We start from the raw sequence: 17,417 nt of genomic DNA on the forward strand, positions 1-17,417 counted from the left end.
CTCCACCTTACCTGGGTGTTAGCAGGATACTTCATTTGTTGAATAAATTCTTCAGCTGTCTTCATTGCTGCCTTTCTTTCATCTGGCGTTGCATTCTTACCTAGGAGTACAAACGTGATTATTTCACTTATCCTTGATAAAAACTTAACCGTTGACAAAACAATGACATTGCATATGTCAAAACCACAAAGTATGTAAAAGCAAAATCTTATTAAATCCTTTTTATAGAATATAAGGAGTTTTAACTTTCTACTTGAATATATGTGCACTTCTGTTGGAAGTTGAATTCAGTACAATAATACATATGCCAGAACACTTTTGAAGGAAACTCTTGATGCCATAATAGCATCAAAATTCAATTTCATGTCATGAGTACCTAATCCCCTCCTGTTGGCGTGCTGACTGCTAGCTTCTAAAATATTGTGACTTTTCAAACCAACATTATTTTTGTGTGACTTTTGTAAAATGATCCACTTAAAATGCCCATGTACCATGGAGCAGGGAGCCTTGTCAAGGCATTAAATGGATCTGATCAAGGATACTCTGTGTGGGTCGAAGACTATACTCGTAGGACACTAAGGAACTCTAGTTATAGCTATGGGTCCCTGCCAATCCCAGAATAAGATATTGAAAATGTCCAAGCACCCACTGAAATATTGTAACCAGAAAAGGCCCCATTCAGCAGCATTTCCTTCTTAATGTATTTTAAAGTCTCTATTGAGGTGTAATCTCTATCTATTGAAATCGTTGTGTTTGACAAATCAAATAAAGGCATTGACATTAACACTTTCTCTTCAGTTAACACACTTGAGGTAGATTTGCTGGTGTGCTTTTAATAATTTTGCCCATTCATCTCTTGAAAGACAATTGTGCATAGTTCCAAAAATTCCAATATAAGCAAAGGCAGGTTCCAGACTTTGTGACTGGGAAATCTAAATCTAAAACCTGATTTCCCACTTACAAATGTATAGCAAATGGACTCATTCAAGACAATGCCTCCTAGAGGTCACTGGGAAGCATATAGATTGATGAGATCATCAGTCAGACAGAATGTAGCTGTTAGACCTGCCTTATTTTGGCATGGGTTCCCCTAACCTTTTGCTTACTGACCTCCTATTCTTGACTATGTGCTGAACTTCTTTTATGCTGGGTTTAAGACTGTGCACACTTTTTAACTGCTGACCAGTGCTAAAGCACATGTGCTCTGTGTCTGAAATGTAATGGCATTTGGCTTCTCCATGGTTTGCATATTTGATTTACTGATATGTCCCGAGTACAGTACACTACATGTGCCCAGGGCCTGTAAATCAAATGCTACTAGTGGGTCTGCAGCACTGATTGTGCCACTCACACGAGTAGCCCTTCAAACAAGTCTCAGGCCTGCCACTGCAGAGCCTGTGTGTGCTGTTTTAAACTGACATTTCGACCTGGCAAGTTCACCTACTTGCCTGGCCCAAACCTTCCCTTTTATTACAATGAATTAAAACCCTAAAGCAGGCCCTAGGTAGCCCTATGGGCTGGGTACAGTGTTTTTAAAAGGTAGAACATGTACTTTGGAGTTTTACATGTCCTGGTAATGAAAAACTGCAAAATTCGTTTTTCACTACATCAAGGCCTATCTCTCTCGTAGATTATTAATGGAGCTACCTTGTTATACTTTACAAGTGTCACTTCCATTTGGGAAAAGATAGTAAGAGTAAGTATGGTGCCTCTGGACTCACAACTTAAAAACACATCTTTTAGTGAAGTTGGCTTTTAAATTGCAGGTCTGAAAATGCCACATTTAGAAAATTAAGCAAAAAAACACGTAAGAGGATGCACTCCTTCCCTTATGACTATTAATGTTAAGTTAATACATTTAATTTGAAAAGTGCGTGCGATCAGTGACTCTGAATCACCCCCAGTCACAGTGAATACTGATGTAATCCATGAAGGAGCACTTTCCTTACACTCCAAACTGTCGCACTGCCAATGTGGAAAAAATTCCAGCAATATAACAATTTATCCAGGTTATCCATAGTAAACACACAATTCCAAATATTAAACGCTTCATTCTTCCAAAGTTATACTCTGCTCTTTTCATTACTGCAGAGACAATGTGATTGCACTCAAATTCTTTATTAAAGTCTTCTCATGCGCTGTATGTCCGTCCAGGCTTTGTACAACAACACGTTGAGGTCAATCATTTCATGGAATAGACACGTATATTTGTTGGAACTGGCCCTTCTTGCAGGGTCATCCTCAAACTTTTTGCTTCTTCCTCCCTTATTTTTCCTGACCCGTGGCTGTTGGCAATAGGACTCTGCGCACTTTACCACTGCTGATCAGTGCTAAAGTGCATATGCTCTCTGTGTAAACTGTTATTCTGATTGGATATACATGTTTGGCATAATTGTATCACCATGAAGTCCCTAGTAAAGTGCACTGGGTGTGCCACGGCTGGTGATGACAAATGCTACTAGTGGGCCTGCAGCACTGATTGTGCCACCCACAGGAGTAGCCCTAAAATGATGTCTCAGGCCTGACACTGCAGTGCCTGTGTGCAGTTTAGAACTACCATGTCCTCCTGGTCAGTGTCCCCACTGACCAGGCCTAACCCTTCCCTTTTTGTGCACATCAGTCACCCCTATGGAAGGCCCAAGGTACCCCCCTGGGCAGGGTGCAGTGCATGTAAAAGGTAGAGCATGTACTAGTGCAGGTGACATGCTCTGGTAGTGAATGGCAGCCATTTTCGTTTTTCACTATTGTAAGGCTATCTTGCTCCATAGATTAACATGGGGGATGCTGGCTACAGTGGTTAACAGCATTTCTTCCCATAGGAACAAGATAGGACATAAGTATCTAGTATCTCTGAACTCAGAATTTAATAACACATCTTTTAGGAAAGGTTGTTTTTAAATCCTGTGTTTGAGAACAGCACTTTTAACAGTTGCTGTTCTCTTGTCTGACCCTTCAGTGTGCCTTGGCCTGTTTGTGTATTGACTGTCTGGTTTGAGAGTGACAGGGGCTGGGGATTCCCCAGGAGGCTGGCCGAGTCAGTCCTAGGCTGAATGACTGCATTTGCAACTTGAGTGGTGGGAGGAGTTAGCACCTGGGCCTGAATAGGGCTGTGCCTGCCTTCCACAATGCTGGCTCCACCTCCTGCTGGAAGGAAAGAAGAAGCCAGCAAAACAAAGTACTCAGGAAACACCCAGAACTGGTTCAGACCGGGCTCAGGGCCCACATGCACAGAGAGAATAAAGACTTTAGGGTATAAGTACAGGACCCCTGACAACAGAAAATTAGATCATCCTGTAATCAAGAAGGAACCTCTGCCAAGGAGAAAGCTGAAACTGAAGAAGGAAGACTGTCCCGCTGTTGCTCTACTGGACTGACCTGTTGCTTTGCTGCCAAGGAGAGGGGAAGGACTTTGCTAGTGTGCTGTGTCCCCTGTCTTGAAGGAATCTCCAAGGGCCTGAGAAGAGCTGGCTCCCTGTTCTGAAGTCCCAGGAACAAAAGGACTTCACCCCCAGCTTCCCTGAACTCTGCTGAGAGAGTTCTGTCCTTCCTAGAGTGCTTGATCCAGTTGTGGGGCCTCTGGAAGTTGTACCTGTGCTGGGAAGCTGGAAACTAAGCTTGAGAGACTTTTGAAATTGAAAAGTGTTGCATCGCTCACTTGAGGAGTGCATCCCCGACAGTGCAAGAAGTTTCCCGCTGCTACGAAGGTCGAGATCGTCGCAGCGCCTGACGCCGCTGCCAGAGCCGTCGCATCCTTCGTTTGCGGGACGCACCAGACCGGTGCGGGAAAGTCGAACATCGCTGCGAGTGTCGTCGCAGAGCCTGTCGTCGCTGGGTGAGATCACCGCACCGCTTGCTTGCGACCGCATAATGTCGCTGCGAGCATCGTCGCAGAACTATCGCATCGAGGAGCTGCGAGAGAGAGGATCACCACTGGACCGCGCATCGTCGCCCCGGAGATCGTCGCAGCCCCTACGAGATCGTCGCATCGTGCCTTTGCGAGAACAGACTTCCTAAGGAACCTACGCACCGGAATCCATACAAGTGGCCTTCCTCCCCATACAGACCGGATTCGTCGCAACACGCCCGCTGCTGCAGCGGGGCTGTCGCATCGCCTCCCCAGGGTCTCAGGAGCAATGCATTGCTTGTTTTCCACCGCACCAGCTTCTGCTTTTGGAACTTTGTTGCAACTAAAAGGTACTGTGAGTAAACGTGACGCAACTGTGAACTTTTTACGCATCTGTAGAGAATTCTATCGCAACGTAGAGAATTCTATTGCAACCTAAAGAATTTTAACGCAACCTTAAGAGCTCTTTTGAAACCATATTCTTGAACTGTGTATGTTGGATTTTTGTCGTTTTGGTCTTGTGTAGTTTAGATTAAAATACCTTTATTTTTCTAAACTGTTGTGGAGTCAGTTTGTGGTGTTTTCACTGTGTTACTGTGAGTGTTGGTACAAATACTTTACGCATTGCCTCTGGTTAGCCTAGAATGCTCGTGCCAAGCTACCTAGAGGGTGAGCAGGGGTTATCTCAGAGGGTTATCTCCTTGCCCTGACTAGAATCAAGGGTCCCTATTTGGACAGTGGTACCTACCCCTGCCAACTAGAGACCCCCAGTTCTAACAATATTCATACCCAATGCATTTCGAGCCTGTGTGGCTCTTCGTCAGGGGTCTCTAAAATAAAATAGAAACCACTCAACCAACTGATCTATGGACATTCACTGAATGCTGAACAATCCTATGATTCCCCAAAACATACCCCTAATCTGAACACCCTCATTATCCCCCTTGTCCCAAACACAAGTACTCCACTGTGCACCGAATGAAAAACCAAAACCTCTGAATAAAACCCTCCATGAAAAATGTACTCTTGTAACAAAACTGCTACCCGAAAAAATAAGTAAAAACCTGTGACTTGTCCCAGTGTGTCAAAATTCGTTTTTCCTCCCATGTTCCCCAAAATGTATTTACATGATTCACCCTCGGACAGTGTCCCATTATTAAATTGCTTGTGAAATGTTACCTTGAAAAACGCTGCAACCAGCAGCTTAATATCCTCGTACTATTCTCCTTATTTGTGGCAACCCTTAGCTCTAGTTCAAGATACCTATTATATTCACCCTCGAAAATGTAATAATTATTAACCCCTGCTAAATCACATGACTTCTTCCCAATGAGTGTGCTTCGTCCTGACGGAAACTTAAAAAAAAAAAAAAAAACTCCCACAATGCATTATGTAGTGTTTCCCTGAAATCATCAAAACACCTTCACTCGTGCTTTACCCTCTTCTCAAATGAAAAATACACATTCTAACTGAAAACCCACAGTAACCATGTCCCACATTAACACCCTCACAATGCATACTGATTGTAATTGAAAGTCCATCACTATCAACTCAACCGCAAGATGATAAACAGTTTGTTTTGTTGAAAAATATGCAAATCTAGACGTGGCTGTCACATAGTTTGATTGTTGCAATTCCTTTAAGATATTCGTTGGTGACTCCATAAGCTCCACTCCACTTTTTCACTGTCTCCGGGCTCCTCTGCTGTGAGTTACAAATCTAGTCCTTGGCCCTAGGTAGTGAGTGGTTGGTGCTTCTACCCAAGGCAACAATGTATTGATTGACACCGAAGCATTGATAGGAACAGCACATTCTTTCTGGTATCGATGTATTGCAGATGCCTCCACCGAACCTGTGGGCTCCGCTCGCTGACTGCATGATGCAACAACCTCGACTTACAATGCAGCCCTGGCTTTGCCGACATAGCACCTCTCAAGAACCTCTGCTGCGTGAGACTCAGACACTGCATCACTACGTCAGCGACACACTGTACCTGGTGCATTCGCGCTACTGTATCGTCTACCGCCCAGCGGTTCGACACCGACACCTAGGAAGTGACACAGTGCGCTCTTGAGATTGACGCATCAACGACGTTGCCTGACTTTGGAACTGATGCATTGCCTTTGACAGCGAAGCGTCCACTACATTTTTCAACGCATCGTCCACCGATTTACAACACATCGAAGGTTCTATCAACGGGTCTGCGTGACTCCTGTAACCAGCCTACGCTCCATTGCGGTCAGACTGAACCTTTGGATTTGCTTTGGTCAAGTGCAACCAGATAGCCCCAGTTGGAGCTATTGACTTCTAAGCACTGCATTTTGATTTATTCTTTCAAAATTCGTATCTTGACTCACCTATGTTGGTGTTTTGTCATTTTGGTCTTGTTATACTAAGATATGACTTGGCTAGTTTTCTAAACTGGTGTGAAGTACTTTTGTGGTGTTTTCACTATATTACTGGGTGTGTGTGCACAAATACTTTACAAATTGCCTCTATAGTTTTGCCTGACTGCTCTCTGTCAAGCTACCAGAGGGTAAGCACCTATAAACCTTTGGTACGTACTACACTTACCCTGGCTAGGATTATGGTTCCTGCTTGCACAGAGTGCATTCCACTGCCAACCAAAAACCCATATTTTTAACAGTATCACTCTGACATGAAGCGCAGAGTCACATTACTGAATATAAAGTCAATATACAAAGAATATGTCAATTAGAACAGGGATCTCTTACCTTTCCATACAAATATTTTTCTGTCTGAACTGTGGTCCAAAATGAAGCATTCCTCCGATTTCAGCATATCAATAAGGAATGGATTTTCCTCAGCAACCACTGTTACCTTCATGGAGCCACTGGCATCTGACACCTGAAAAAATAGAATAAATACAATGGGACATGATGGCATTTTAAATTCTTGTGAATTCTAGGTTAACATTAAGGGTGGGCGGCCAGCTACGCTCCGTGCACGGAGTGCACGTAGTGCGTCTCCTACGCATTTTGCATAGCGGGCGTAGCCAGGCGGCACTACGCGCGCTCCGCAGACGGTGCGTAGCCGGCCGCCACCCGCCTCCCTCCCGCCCTCCCTAAATACTTAAAAAAAAGGATAGAAAGCTTTTAAAAACACTTACCTTGTCCGCCGCGTCCCCGGGGCTCCCTCTCGCCGTCCCTGGATTCGCGCCGCCATTTCGGATACTAATGCGCATGCGCGGGCGGCCGCGCATGCGCATTTCTCATGAGGAATGTGCATGCGCGGGCGCCCGCGCATGTGCATTAGTATCCGAATCGGCGGCGGCGCGAATCGCGGGACGGCGAGAGGGAGCCCCGGGGACGTGGCAGACAAGGTAAGTGTTTTTAAACGCTTTCTATCCTTTTATTTCAGTATTTAGGGAGGGCGGGAGGGAGGCGGGCGGCTCGGAGTGGGGCTACGCGGAGTGCGCGGGTGGGCGTAGTTTTGCGCCCACTTCGCGTAGCTCCGCGGAGCCCCACTCCGCACACTACGCCCAGGGTTAGTTAACATCAAACAGCATGATATTAAAACTTTAATTTTCTCTTTTCCATAGATTCTTTTAAATTTTCTATTGTTAAGTTCTTCTCAATTTGTTACATCAGTCATGCCTTAATGAAGACAACCCTGAAGTTGTTAGATCATATTTAGCGCTATCTTCCCACTCGGATGTAGTAAATCAATTTGGGACATTTAAGACTGCGGTACTGCGGTGTGGGCTATAACTCCCCCAAAAGGAACACGTTCCTTAGATTAATAGTACCTACCTGAGCAGTAGTGTAAGTGAGGGGTAGAGTGCAGGGCAAAGAATGTAAAATGAGATTAAAACTATATCTTGGTGGACCTAAGGCTATGTTTACTGGATTAAAAATGAGTAGAATCTACAACCAAAGTGTGAATGCAGTCAACATGTTTCAGCCTTTTTGTCAGTGTCATATTCCAGGCACACTGCACAATTGTGCATAAAACAATGAGGTATACTAAGGTAACATGCTGCAACCAATGGTCCATATGCTTGAGAATGGATCCACCGTATCCTAACTGGGTGAGTTAAAAAGCCTCAACTCCAGGCCTTCTGTCAAGGATAATTCAGGCCACTGCTTTACTGACTGCTGTTTGTGCTGCTCATATTCCCGGGTTGAGGACAACATCTTTTGTGACTTGTACACACACAGTTCAATGTGTGTTTTTGTTCTGCAAAATCCTGCAGAAATGCTTTAGAACTTCCTTGATAGAAATGCCCTATGTATCATAAATTGACACCTGGTAGGTAATCCTGGATGAAATACCACTTTTGGTTAGGTATGTATTACCCACCATGCTTTAACCAACTTGGAAATATAAAAAAAAAATTATGCTTAATTTTAGCTGCATTGCCAACCACAGATGCTGAGATGTTGAGTCACATAGAGGCTGGAGCACATCAGGGTATGGAGAACGTGATTTCCTTTGATGATTTTGTGAGATTTGGGGAACATAGCACAAGGAAAGGAGACACCTGACAATTTTTGACCTAATGACGAGTCTGGCGATCCTCTTACCACCAGACTTGTGATGTGGCGGCAGTAGCGGTCTTCCGCTTGCCACATTACGACCCAGGAGGTCGTGCTCCCTGGGAACGTCACCAAGGAACTGTCGATCCCTGGTGTTGGCGTGGCAGTTTTGAGGCAGTAATATGCTTGGCAGGACTGCTGTGGTCCCGCCAAGCATATTGCGACTTTCATCCCCGCTACTGATTTCATGGAAGTCTTCTCTCCAGGAAAACCGCAGTGGTGATGAAAGAATGGTGGGGGCCCTACAGGCCTGCCTTCGGTCTCATTCCATGTGGATGCACACACGGGGGGCACAACCTGTGTCCCCCTGTGCGCATGCACCCCCAGTTCCTTCATGGCATGGCCTTACTAATCCATGCCGTGCAGGAACTGTTTTTGACATTTCCATTGTGGTGCCTGTTTTAAAAGGCACTGCCGTGGGAAAGCCCAAGAATCCCGCCAAACACAAGTTTAACTTGTAATCTGGTAGGCGGCCTGACCATGAGTTGGGAGTGGGCGAGGGGATGACCCACCGGCGCACTGTTAAACTCGTAATTGGGCCCTTTGTGTTTCGTGGTGAATAGGACTAAATAATGGATGTTAAATTAATGCAGACCTCTATAACAGTTTTTAGGATACACTTCTGCACAGTAGCTTATAAAAAAATGGACTTGCCAATTTTCTAAAAAATTATCATGAATCTCTTACTGATTTTACCCTTTAACCCTTTAAACTCTCTTGCTTGACAGTGTGAGAGCTGACTGCACCTAAAAACAAAATAAATATGTACTGCTGGCTTCATCAAGGAATTCCTGACTGTTTGACAAAGGACCTTGAGGAGAATTGTCTCCAGCTCTTTCCTAAATCTAAGGGCCCGAAAACCTGCTGTACGGCTAGTCATCTGCAAAAATACTACGGGCCAGATTAGTTTTTGCATTAACATTAGTTAATAAAATCGGAATTCTTTCCTTCATTCTTTCATTTTTGTTGCATTTTATGATTATATTTTTTAGCTAGATTGGTTGGGAAGCAGCGTTTACATCACATGCGCTTCAACGTATGTGATTACATTGCGGTCGTTACAACGACTGCGTTGTTACAACGCAAGTATTACCATTTTACGACTTGCTGTAGGGATGCGCTAAACTAAGGAATAGTATAACTTACTGGTCCAACACCTTCCATACTGTTGCACACGCTGGAGTTGGAATAGTAAATTATAATATCCCTAAGTCCAGCACGCCCACTGCAGCAAGTCGTAGAAATTACTTGTGATGTAATGGTTTGCGTTGTAACAATGCAGTCTTTGTAACAACCGTATTGCAATCGCATGCGTTGTAGTGCATGTGATGTAATATCGCAAATTCGGACATTTTATATTGTTTATTTTCTAAACTCTGTTTTTTGTTTTTATTTTGCTTTGTTTTTATTGAACATGTTAGCAGTTTTGAAATCCTAACTCAAAGTTGTCTGTCCATATTGAAAGTGAATACCTATTGCTAGGTATAAAGCCACAGTTAGAGGTTCTAATGGCAAGTCAAGTCAGGCCAATTGAGTCTGGCATTGACAGCATACAAATGCAGCCATTTTTACTGTAGGGGTTGAAAATGTTCTTTTTGTGTCTTCTTTTATGGGCCCTATCTGTATAATACTGTATATACGGTCAATGCATGACCAGAATCAATAGTTTAGTTTTCTCGTGCAGCAATGATCCAGTAGTTTGTATTACACAAGAATAGAAAACTTAGTTATGTCAGAAAAGCTCCTTGTAATAGTCGCGGGTATTCAGGGGTAGACTGTGTGAGTCATGGTGTAATTAGGATGCGCCCAATTGTTTAAACATGCAAAGATGACACACTGTTCTGGTGTTAGGTATTATTCTGTTAACAGTATGCGGCTTTGTGGGTCACCCGGGCATCAACCGGCCTGGGCAGTGAACTCCGCTCCGCTTGCGGAGATTACGGAGTTTTCTGCACTCTGTGCTCTACGGAGCTCACGGAGTGCAGAAAACACCGCTCGGCGTAGTGCAGCAGAGATTTTTGGTGAGAGGTAGAATTTCTACTCGAGCGTAGGAGGATCAGCGCTAATGGCAGTTCGCACTGCACTCCGCCACTTGTGGAAGTCCACAAAGTTCTTTTGTCACTTTGCGGAGTTCCGTGTAGCGGAGTTCCATGAACTACGCCCAGGCCTGGCATCAACACAACCTCAGCTATTTGATTCATGCCATTAACCATTTAAAGATAGTCTGCATCAGCTTCTACTTATTAGTTTATATTGTTCGATTTTCCCAAGCAACTTTGAAACCCTCTGGCTTCTTCTATCAAGATACTCTAATATTTATGTGTGTCCCAATGTACAAACTTGGATGATAGCCCTTTGATGTTACCTCCTACCATTCCGATGGTAAGTTAATTGTTTACATGTTATTCAAATATAAATGCATGTTTGCTTGGTGACTGAGATTTAAATCTGTAGGATATTTAGTTTGTGGCCCTAAACAAGGTTTTTTTTGTTTATGCACAGCACCTATTTGGTGAATCCTGTGCTATTCAAGAACAACCCAGAACAACATGAGTGTGGGTTCATGTTGCTGGAGTCACACTGGTAGCAACTTTACCATGAGTACATCACTAGCACAAGAAGGATATCAACGTCAGGCAAAGAAGGGCCTGTCAGGTTTTTGCTGAGGCTCCCCATGGTGAAGCAATCGCTGTCTTTCATTTGCCCATTATTGAATCAGAGGATCCAAAGAAGCAAAAGCAAAGAAAAAAGAACAGCTTTAGCAGGTTACACGCACCACACACCACAGAGGCTTGCATCAGATGTCTCAGACCCATTCCTCACCCAGGCCTCTTGCATCCCTTTGTGCGCTGATGCCAGCTGGCACCTCTTCTGAAGCTGAAGCATTCATTGGGTGCCCTGCACCAGCCACAGTGGGTGTTAGAATGTGCAGGTCCACATTCATGAAAGACGCCTCATCCTTCACTAACCTGGACAGTGCCAATATGGTGAAGGGGTGGCACACAGCCAGAAAGAAGTAAGTTTGGCAGTGTAGCAAAATAACAACATATAGGAAACACAAGAGGCCAACTAAGGGGAATAGTAGCAACAACTTGCAATAATTATCGCAAACCGCGCTTAGTGCGATTATTTTTACCGCCTCCTATCGCTGGATTTTATCGCAGAGGTAACACAGTATTACCAATGTTTATCTCCATGGCGAAAAAAAATCCAGCGATAGCGGCGAATCCCATCTTTAACGTGAGATTTCCAGCAATAAAAATCCTATTGCTAAGGAAAATCTCGCTAATAGGCAGGTAGGGACTTAGCTGTAGAATCTACTTCTCATTGACTATTATGGCTAAGTCAGGTTTTTACCAAGTTTAAAACCCTGGCGCTGATCGCGGTTAGCTCGCGTTTTTTTATCTCGTCGTGGGTATTGCTAATAGGCGATAGCTGTGTTAGCGACCGCTTTCAGTCGCTACCAGTTTGGGTACACCCACTTTGCCTGTCATTAGCGATAAATATCACTGACATTCAAAGCGGGCCCTAAACCGTTCACTATCGCCTGGAAGCTGTCGCTAACTGCTGTTAGCGACAGCTTGGTAATTGGGCGATAAAAAAATCGCCTCTTTATCAGCAAAAAGTGCTGATAAAGCGGTGATCTGGCCCTTGCTAATATGCCCCTAAGTTTTCAATCTGATGCGCATATTCCCTAATGAATTTGAGGGTGCTATTGAGGGCATGTCATCTTTCCATGCCAATACTAGAATCTGAAGTCACTATTTCACGTGGTTTGTGATCTCCCTTTGCAGCACAGCCTGGGCTCACATGCAGGAAGGAGAGACTGCAGACATCCAGCAAGTAGGAAATCCATCAGGTCAACAAGGCAGCAGCAAACAGGGGACTTGAAGACAGGTTGGACTGGCCTGTGCGGCAATCTGCTAGTGCAAAAAGAGATGGCCTGACAGGTCAGTGTTGGTCGTTTTTTTGGCTGTTTGTGGACCCATAATATGGTCTGCGGGCCTTTTTTGGTGTTGATTTGGCGTGACGCAACAGCAACACAAGGTTTTCATAAATCTGGGCCGTAGTCTTTTCAACTGCAAAACATATTTTTACATTATATTAAAGCTAGTTTCCTAGTTGAAAAAGTATTTTTGACGGGTAAAAGTGCCATTGGCTTCATTGAGAATTATATAAGGACAGGTTGTTAAAAAAACACTTTTCTCTTACTTAAAATTTACAAATTTACAATATGTATCAATAGTTTGCACTGATTGCAATTGCAGTTGCAAACTATTGATCAATTGCCATCTCTCGATTTGGGATGGTAGCTGATTTGCAAAGGGAAGATGTCTATGTGGCACAGATTCTCCTCTAGCAATTGTGTCTGTGGCCATGGTGGGGCAAGCAGAGGTTGTGGGGACCACTGTCAGCTCCCCCATATGATGCCAAACTGGAAACATTGTTTTTGTTTTATACAGCACCATCCCTTTAATGGACACAAATGCTTTTAAAAATAAAAATGTTTCCCATTGTAAATGAAAATGCAGTGATGGAGACCTGCAGTCTCTTGCGGACCTCCAATTGGGTACCAGCGAAAACAACAAAAACACACCCTCACATGAGCTGTTCGACAACCTCGCTGACTTCTTCCATGAAAAGATCTCAAGTATTATCACAGATTTCAAACCCCAAACTACACCTCAACAGATTCACCTTCACTGCAACTGACACAAACCACAGACTGACCACCTGGACCCACCTCTCCACCCAGATCAGCACCTCCATCATGCAATCCATCCACTAAGGAGCTTCCACAGACCCATGCTCCCATCACATCTTCAAACTCGGAAACCAGAAGATCGACCCGGAACTTACTACCCTGTTCAATACCTTAGTCACCACTGCCACATTTTCCGATGCCTGGAAACACACTAAAAACAGCCACTATTAAAAAAAACCTTCGCCGACCCCAGTGAATTCAGAAACTACTAGCCAATCTCCCTACTCCCATTCCCAGCCAAGGTACAGGAAATGATTCTCAACATGCAACTCACGACACACCTGGAGCAGAACCAGCTACTCAGCGCCTCTCATTCAGGCTTCTGCAGCAATCATGGCACAGACACCACCCTGATCATAGCCACCGACGACATCTGAATCCTCCTCGACTGAGAAGAAACTGCAGCTCTGATCCTGCTCAACCTTTCTGCAGCCTTTAACACCGTATCCCACCACATGGCTGATCGAAAGACTCCACCACATCGGCATCCAAGGGGATGCACTCAGATAGATCACCTCCTTCCTTACTGATAGAACAAAAAAGGTCTGCCTACCCCCTTTTATTTAGAAACCCAAAGATATCGTCTGAAGTGTCCCCCAGGGCTCATCCCTGAGCCCCATGCTCTTCAACGCATATATGACCCCACTGACCAACATCGTCATATCTCATGGTCTCAACAAATTATCCTACACAGACGACACCCAACTCATCCTCTGACTTACTGATGACCCCAACACCACCAGGACCAAATTCCACAGATGGATGACAAGCGTCATTGACTGGATGAAGAAGAACTGCCATCCGACCAAGGACCTGCACTCATACCAGCCAACCACGCTATCCGCGGAATCATCACTGATAGCAAACTTACCACAACATCATAGATAAACACCATCTCCTCCGCCTGCTTCTTCACTCTGCTATGTAAGACCTTCAAGTGACTACCACTACGCACGAGACCCACCTTGACACAGGCCCTCATCACCAGCCAACTAGACTATGGCAATGCCCTCTATGTAGGAATCGCTGCACACCTCTTACAAACTTCACACCGCACAGAAAGTCGCAGCCAGACTCATCCTTGACCTCCTCCGATGAACACACATCTAAATCCACCTCAGGCAACTCCACTGGCTCCCCATACAGAAGAGATGCCATTTTAAGGTACTGATTTACGCACACAACACTCTACACAACTAACGACCCATCTACGTTAACCACCGCCTGAACGCTCCACTTTTACACACTCCTCACATCTACCAATGCAGAAGTGTATGATGCTCCTTCTCCTACATCACAGCAAATACCTGAAACAGCCTCCCCACACAGCTCCACACCATCACCTCACTTGCAGAATTCCGAGGGCCCTCAAGATCTGCTATTCGACTCCGCCGTTCCGGGGCCTTCACGCGTCTGGATACCCTATCAGGTGATTGGCAGTGTTTTATCAATTCTGATTGATTGATTGATCCCTGCATGCCAGCTATTTATAGGAGGAAGCAAATTTTAATCTGTTTAATAACTATTCATTTGCAGGTGCCCTTGTGTTCCCTTGCACATACGAACTTTGCACAATAGCAGATGGGTTACATTGCAAACTGCATTTACATTCGCAAACGGATGTATGACGTTACAACGCATGCTATTACAACGCATGCCTTTACGACGCAAGTTTTACAACGCAAGTCGTTACAACGACTTGCGTTGGGGGGGCGCTGGATAGTGAATAGTTTAATTTACTATTCCAACTCCAGTCCCCGTGGATAGTAGGGAAGGTGTTGGATAGTAAATTAAAACTATTCCCTATCCTAGAGCCCCCCCCAGCGCAATTCGTTGTAATGACTTGCGTTGTAATGGTTGTGTCATAATGGTAGTGCGTTGTAACAGTTGCGTTGTAAAGGATCTTTCCCTTCGCAAACTAGTGGGAATGCAAATCAAGTATTCCTGGTTTGTAAATGGGAATAGAGGCTCTGCTTCTTGGATGTTTTATAGAACTACGGCTGCTCTAGTGAATCCATCGTAATTGTAAGATAAGGACACTGTCCTTCTCAGTCTCTCCTTTTAAAGCGTGGGCTTCAATCATGCACCCAAGATAGTCTGCACTATAAAGGCGTCACCTTTCCGTGAGTTTCCACTTCAAACGTCAATGCATCTTTATTTTTAAAGCACATTGCTTATTTTAATTACCCGAATTACATATACCACACAAAATGCATTTTCGAAGACAATCCAAACGAAATATTTTCAGGTCACATTTGGACAGTTGGAGTAAAATCTGCTAAATTAATAACAACCATTTCTAATAGTACAGCCAATCTGTGGAACATGCTATTACTATTTTGCTGTGCTACTGACCAGGTTGAGTTTAAAGAAAACCTTACTTTTTACCCAGCAGGGGGCGGTAGATACCAACTTTCCAAAGAGTATACAACACATTTCAGTTTCCAGATTTTGATCATGTGTATATTGTGCTGTAAATCATCCCGAGCACCTTTTTTTAAGAAAAAAACGTGCACTGCTAGTCATACATAAACGTCATCGCAATCGTTTTTTTGACAATCTGGTGTGTGCGGGTGTGAAATAAGTTATCTTGAAATCAAGACTTAAATATGATTCTCTTACAGATCACGTGCAGACAGACTCACCATGTATAACTTTGCCATTTTCCTGTGGGCGACATCTGCAACACTGTCATCGTTATCGTCTCCTTCTGGAATGGCAATCTTTTTCCCCAAAACCTTCAGAAAAACACAAAATTAAAAATTAAATGAGCATGTTTTCACATTCAAACTCGAATTTTCTGTTTCGAGATAACACCAAAAGTTGTGTACAAGTTTGAAAACCAGGGACCCTTTAACACAAATTGCACTCGGGATCCAACGGACTTGTGCACGCGCTATGTATATCCCCCAGGGCTCTTTGGTATCACACATGGGCTGCAGGCACAGGTGTGGGCCCTTCTGTAATACTGATAGCACTAGCTCGAGAGGGCCTTCCCTCATTTGCATGGAGTCGTAGCTCCCCTTGCGCCCATGCTATCTTATAGATGTGGGCACAACGGCAAAGAAGCCACCAAGAGGTGCAGTGACGGTGCACAACAAAAGGTGGCACACTGTCAGTGGTCCACCTAAAGCCAGCCCTTTGGGAGGACAAAGGGGATCCCACGGACCCCTCAGACACAGTGGCGGCTGGTGACATTTGAACGTGGTGGGCGGAAAATGATTTCTGCACTGTAGCTCACAAGCGCAGCGCGCTTGCCCGAACACCCTTGAGAAAAAATGTGAAGATCGAGTGGTTCATCACAGTACCCTCTGGTTCACCACTGCCACCCTCTGGTTCATCACAGCACCTCTGGTTCATCACAGCACCCTCTGGTTCATCACTGCCACCCCCTGGTTCATCACTGTCGCCCTCTGGTTCATCACTGTCACCCTCTGGTTCATCACTGCCACCCTCTGGTTCATCACTGCCACCCTCTGGTTCATCACTGTCACCTTCTGGTTCATCACTGCCACCCTCTGGTTCATCACTGCCACCCTCTGGTTCATCACTGCCACTCTCTGGTTCATCACTGCCACCCTCTGGTTCATTACTGCCACCCTCTGGTTCACCACTGCCACCCTCTGGTTCACCACTGCCACCCTCTGGTTCATCACTGTCACCCTCTGGTTCACCACTGCCACCCTCTGGTTCATCACAGCACCCCTGGTTCATCACAGCACCCTCTGATTCACCACTGCCACCCTCTGGTTCACCACTGCCACCCTCTGGTTCACCACTGCCACCCCCTGGTTCATCACTGCCACCCTCGGGTTCATCACTGCCACCCTCTGGTTCATCACAGAACCTTTGGTTCATCACAGCACCCTCTGGTTCACCACTGCAACCCTCTGGTTCACCACTGGCACCCCCTGGTTCACCACTGTCACCCTCTGGTTCATCACTGCCACTCTCTGGTTCACCACTGCCACCCCCTGGTTCATCACTGCCACCCTCGGGTTCATCACTGCCACCCTCTGGTTCATCACAGCACCTCTGGTTCATCACAGCACCCTCTGCTTCACCACTGCCACCCTCTGGTTCACCACTGCCACCCCCTGGTTCACCACTGTCACCCTCTGGTTCATCACTGCCACTCTCTGGTTCATCACTGCCACTCTCTGGTTCATCACTGCCACCCTCTAGTTCATTACTGCCACCCTCTGGTTCATCACTGTCACCCTCTAGTTCATCACTGCCACCCTCTGGT

General features: G+C 45.1%; 1 protein-coding gene across 1 annotated transcript in view; it reads right to left on the minus strand.

The window, feature by feature from the left end:
* The window catches only part of SCIN (scinderin), a 308,708-nt gene that overhangs the window by 75,537 nt on the left and 215,754 nt on the right, over positions 1-17,417 (minus strand). The window contains exons 5-7 of the mRNA XM_078663781.1: positions 15,814-15,906; positions 6,580-6,712; positions 12-100 (exon numbers count right to left, since the gene is read on the minus strand). Of these exons, the coding sequence (XP_078519907.1) occupies positions 12-100; positions 6,580-6,712; positions 15,814-15,906 (315 nt within the window). The remainder of the gene's footprint in view (positions 1-11; positions 101-6,579; positions 6,713-15,813; positions 15,907-17,417) is intronic.

Source organism: Lissotriton helveticus, chromosome 10 (assembly GCF_964261635.1).
Source record: "Lissotriton helveticus chromosome 10, aLisHel1.1, whole genome shotgun sequence".
Taxonomy (NCBI): Eukaryota; Metazoa; Chordata; class Amphibia; order Caudata; family Salamandridae; genus Lissotriton; species Lissotriton helveticus.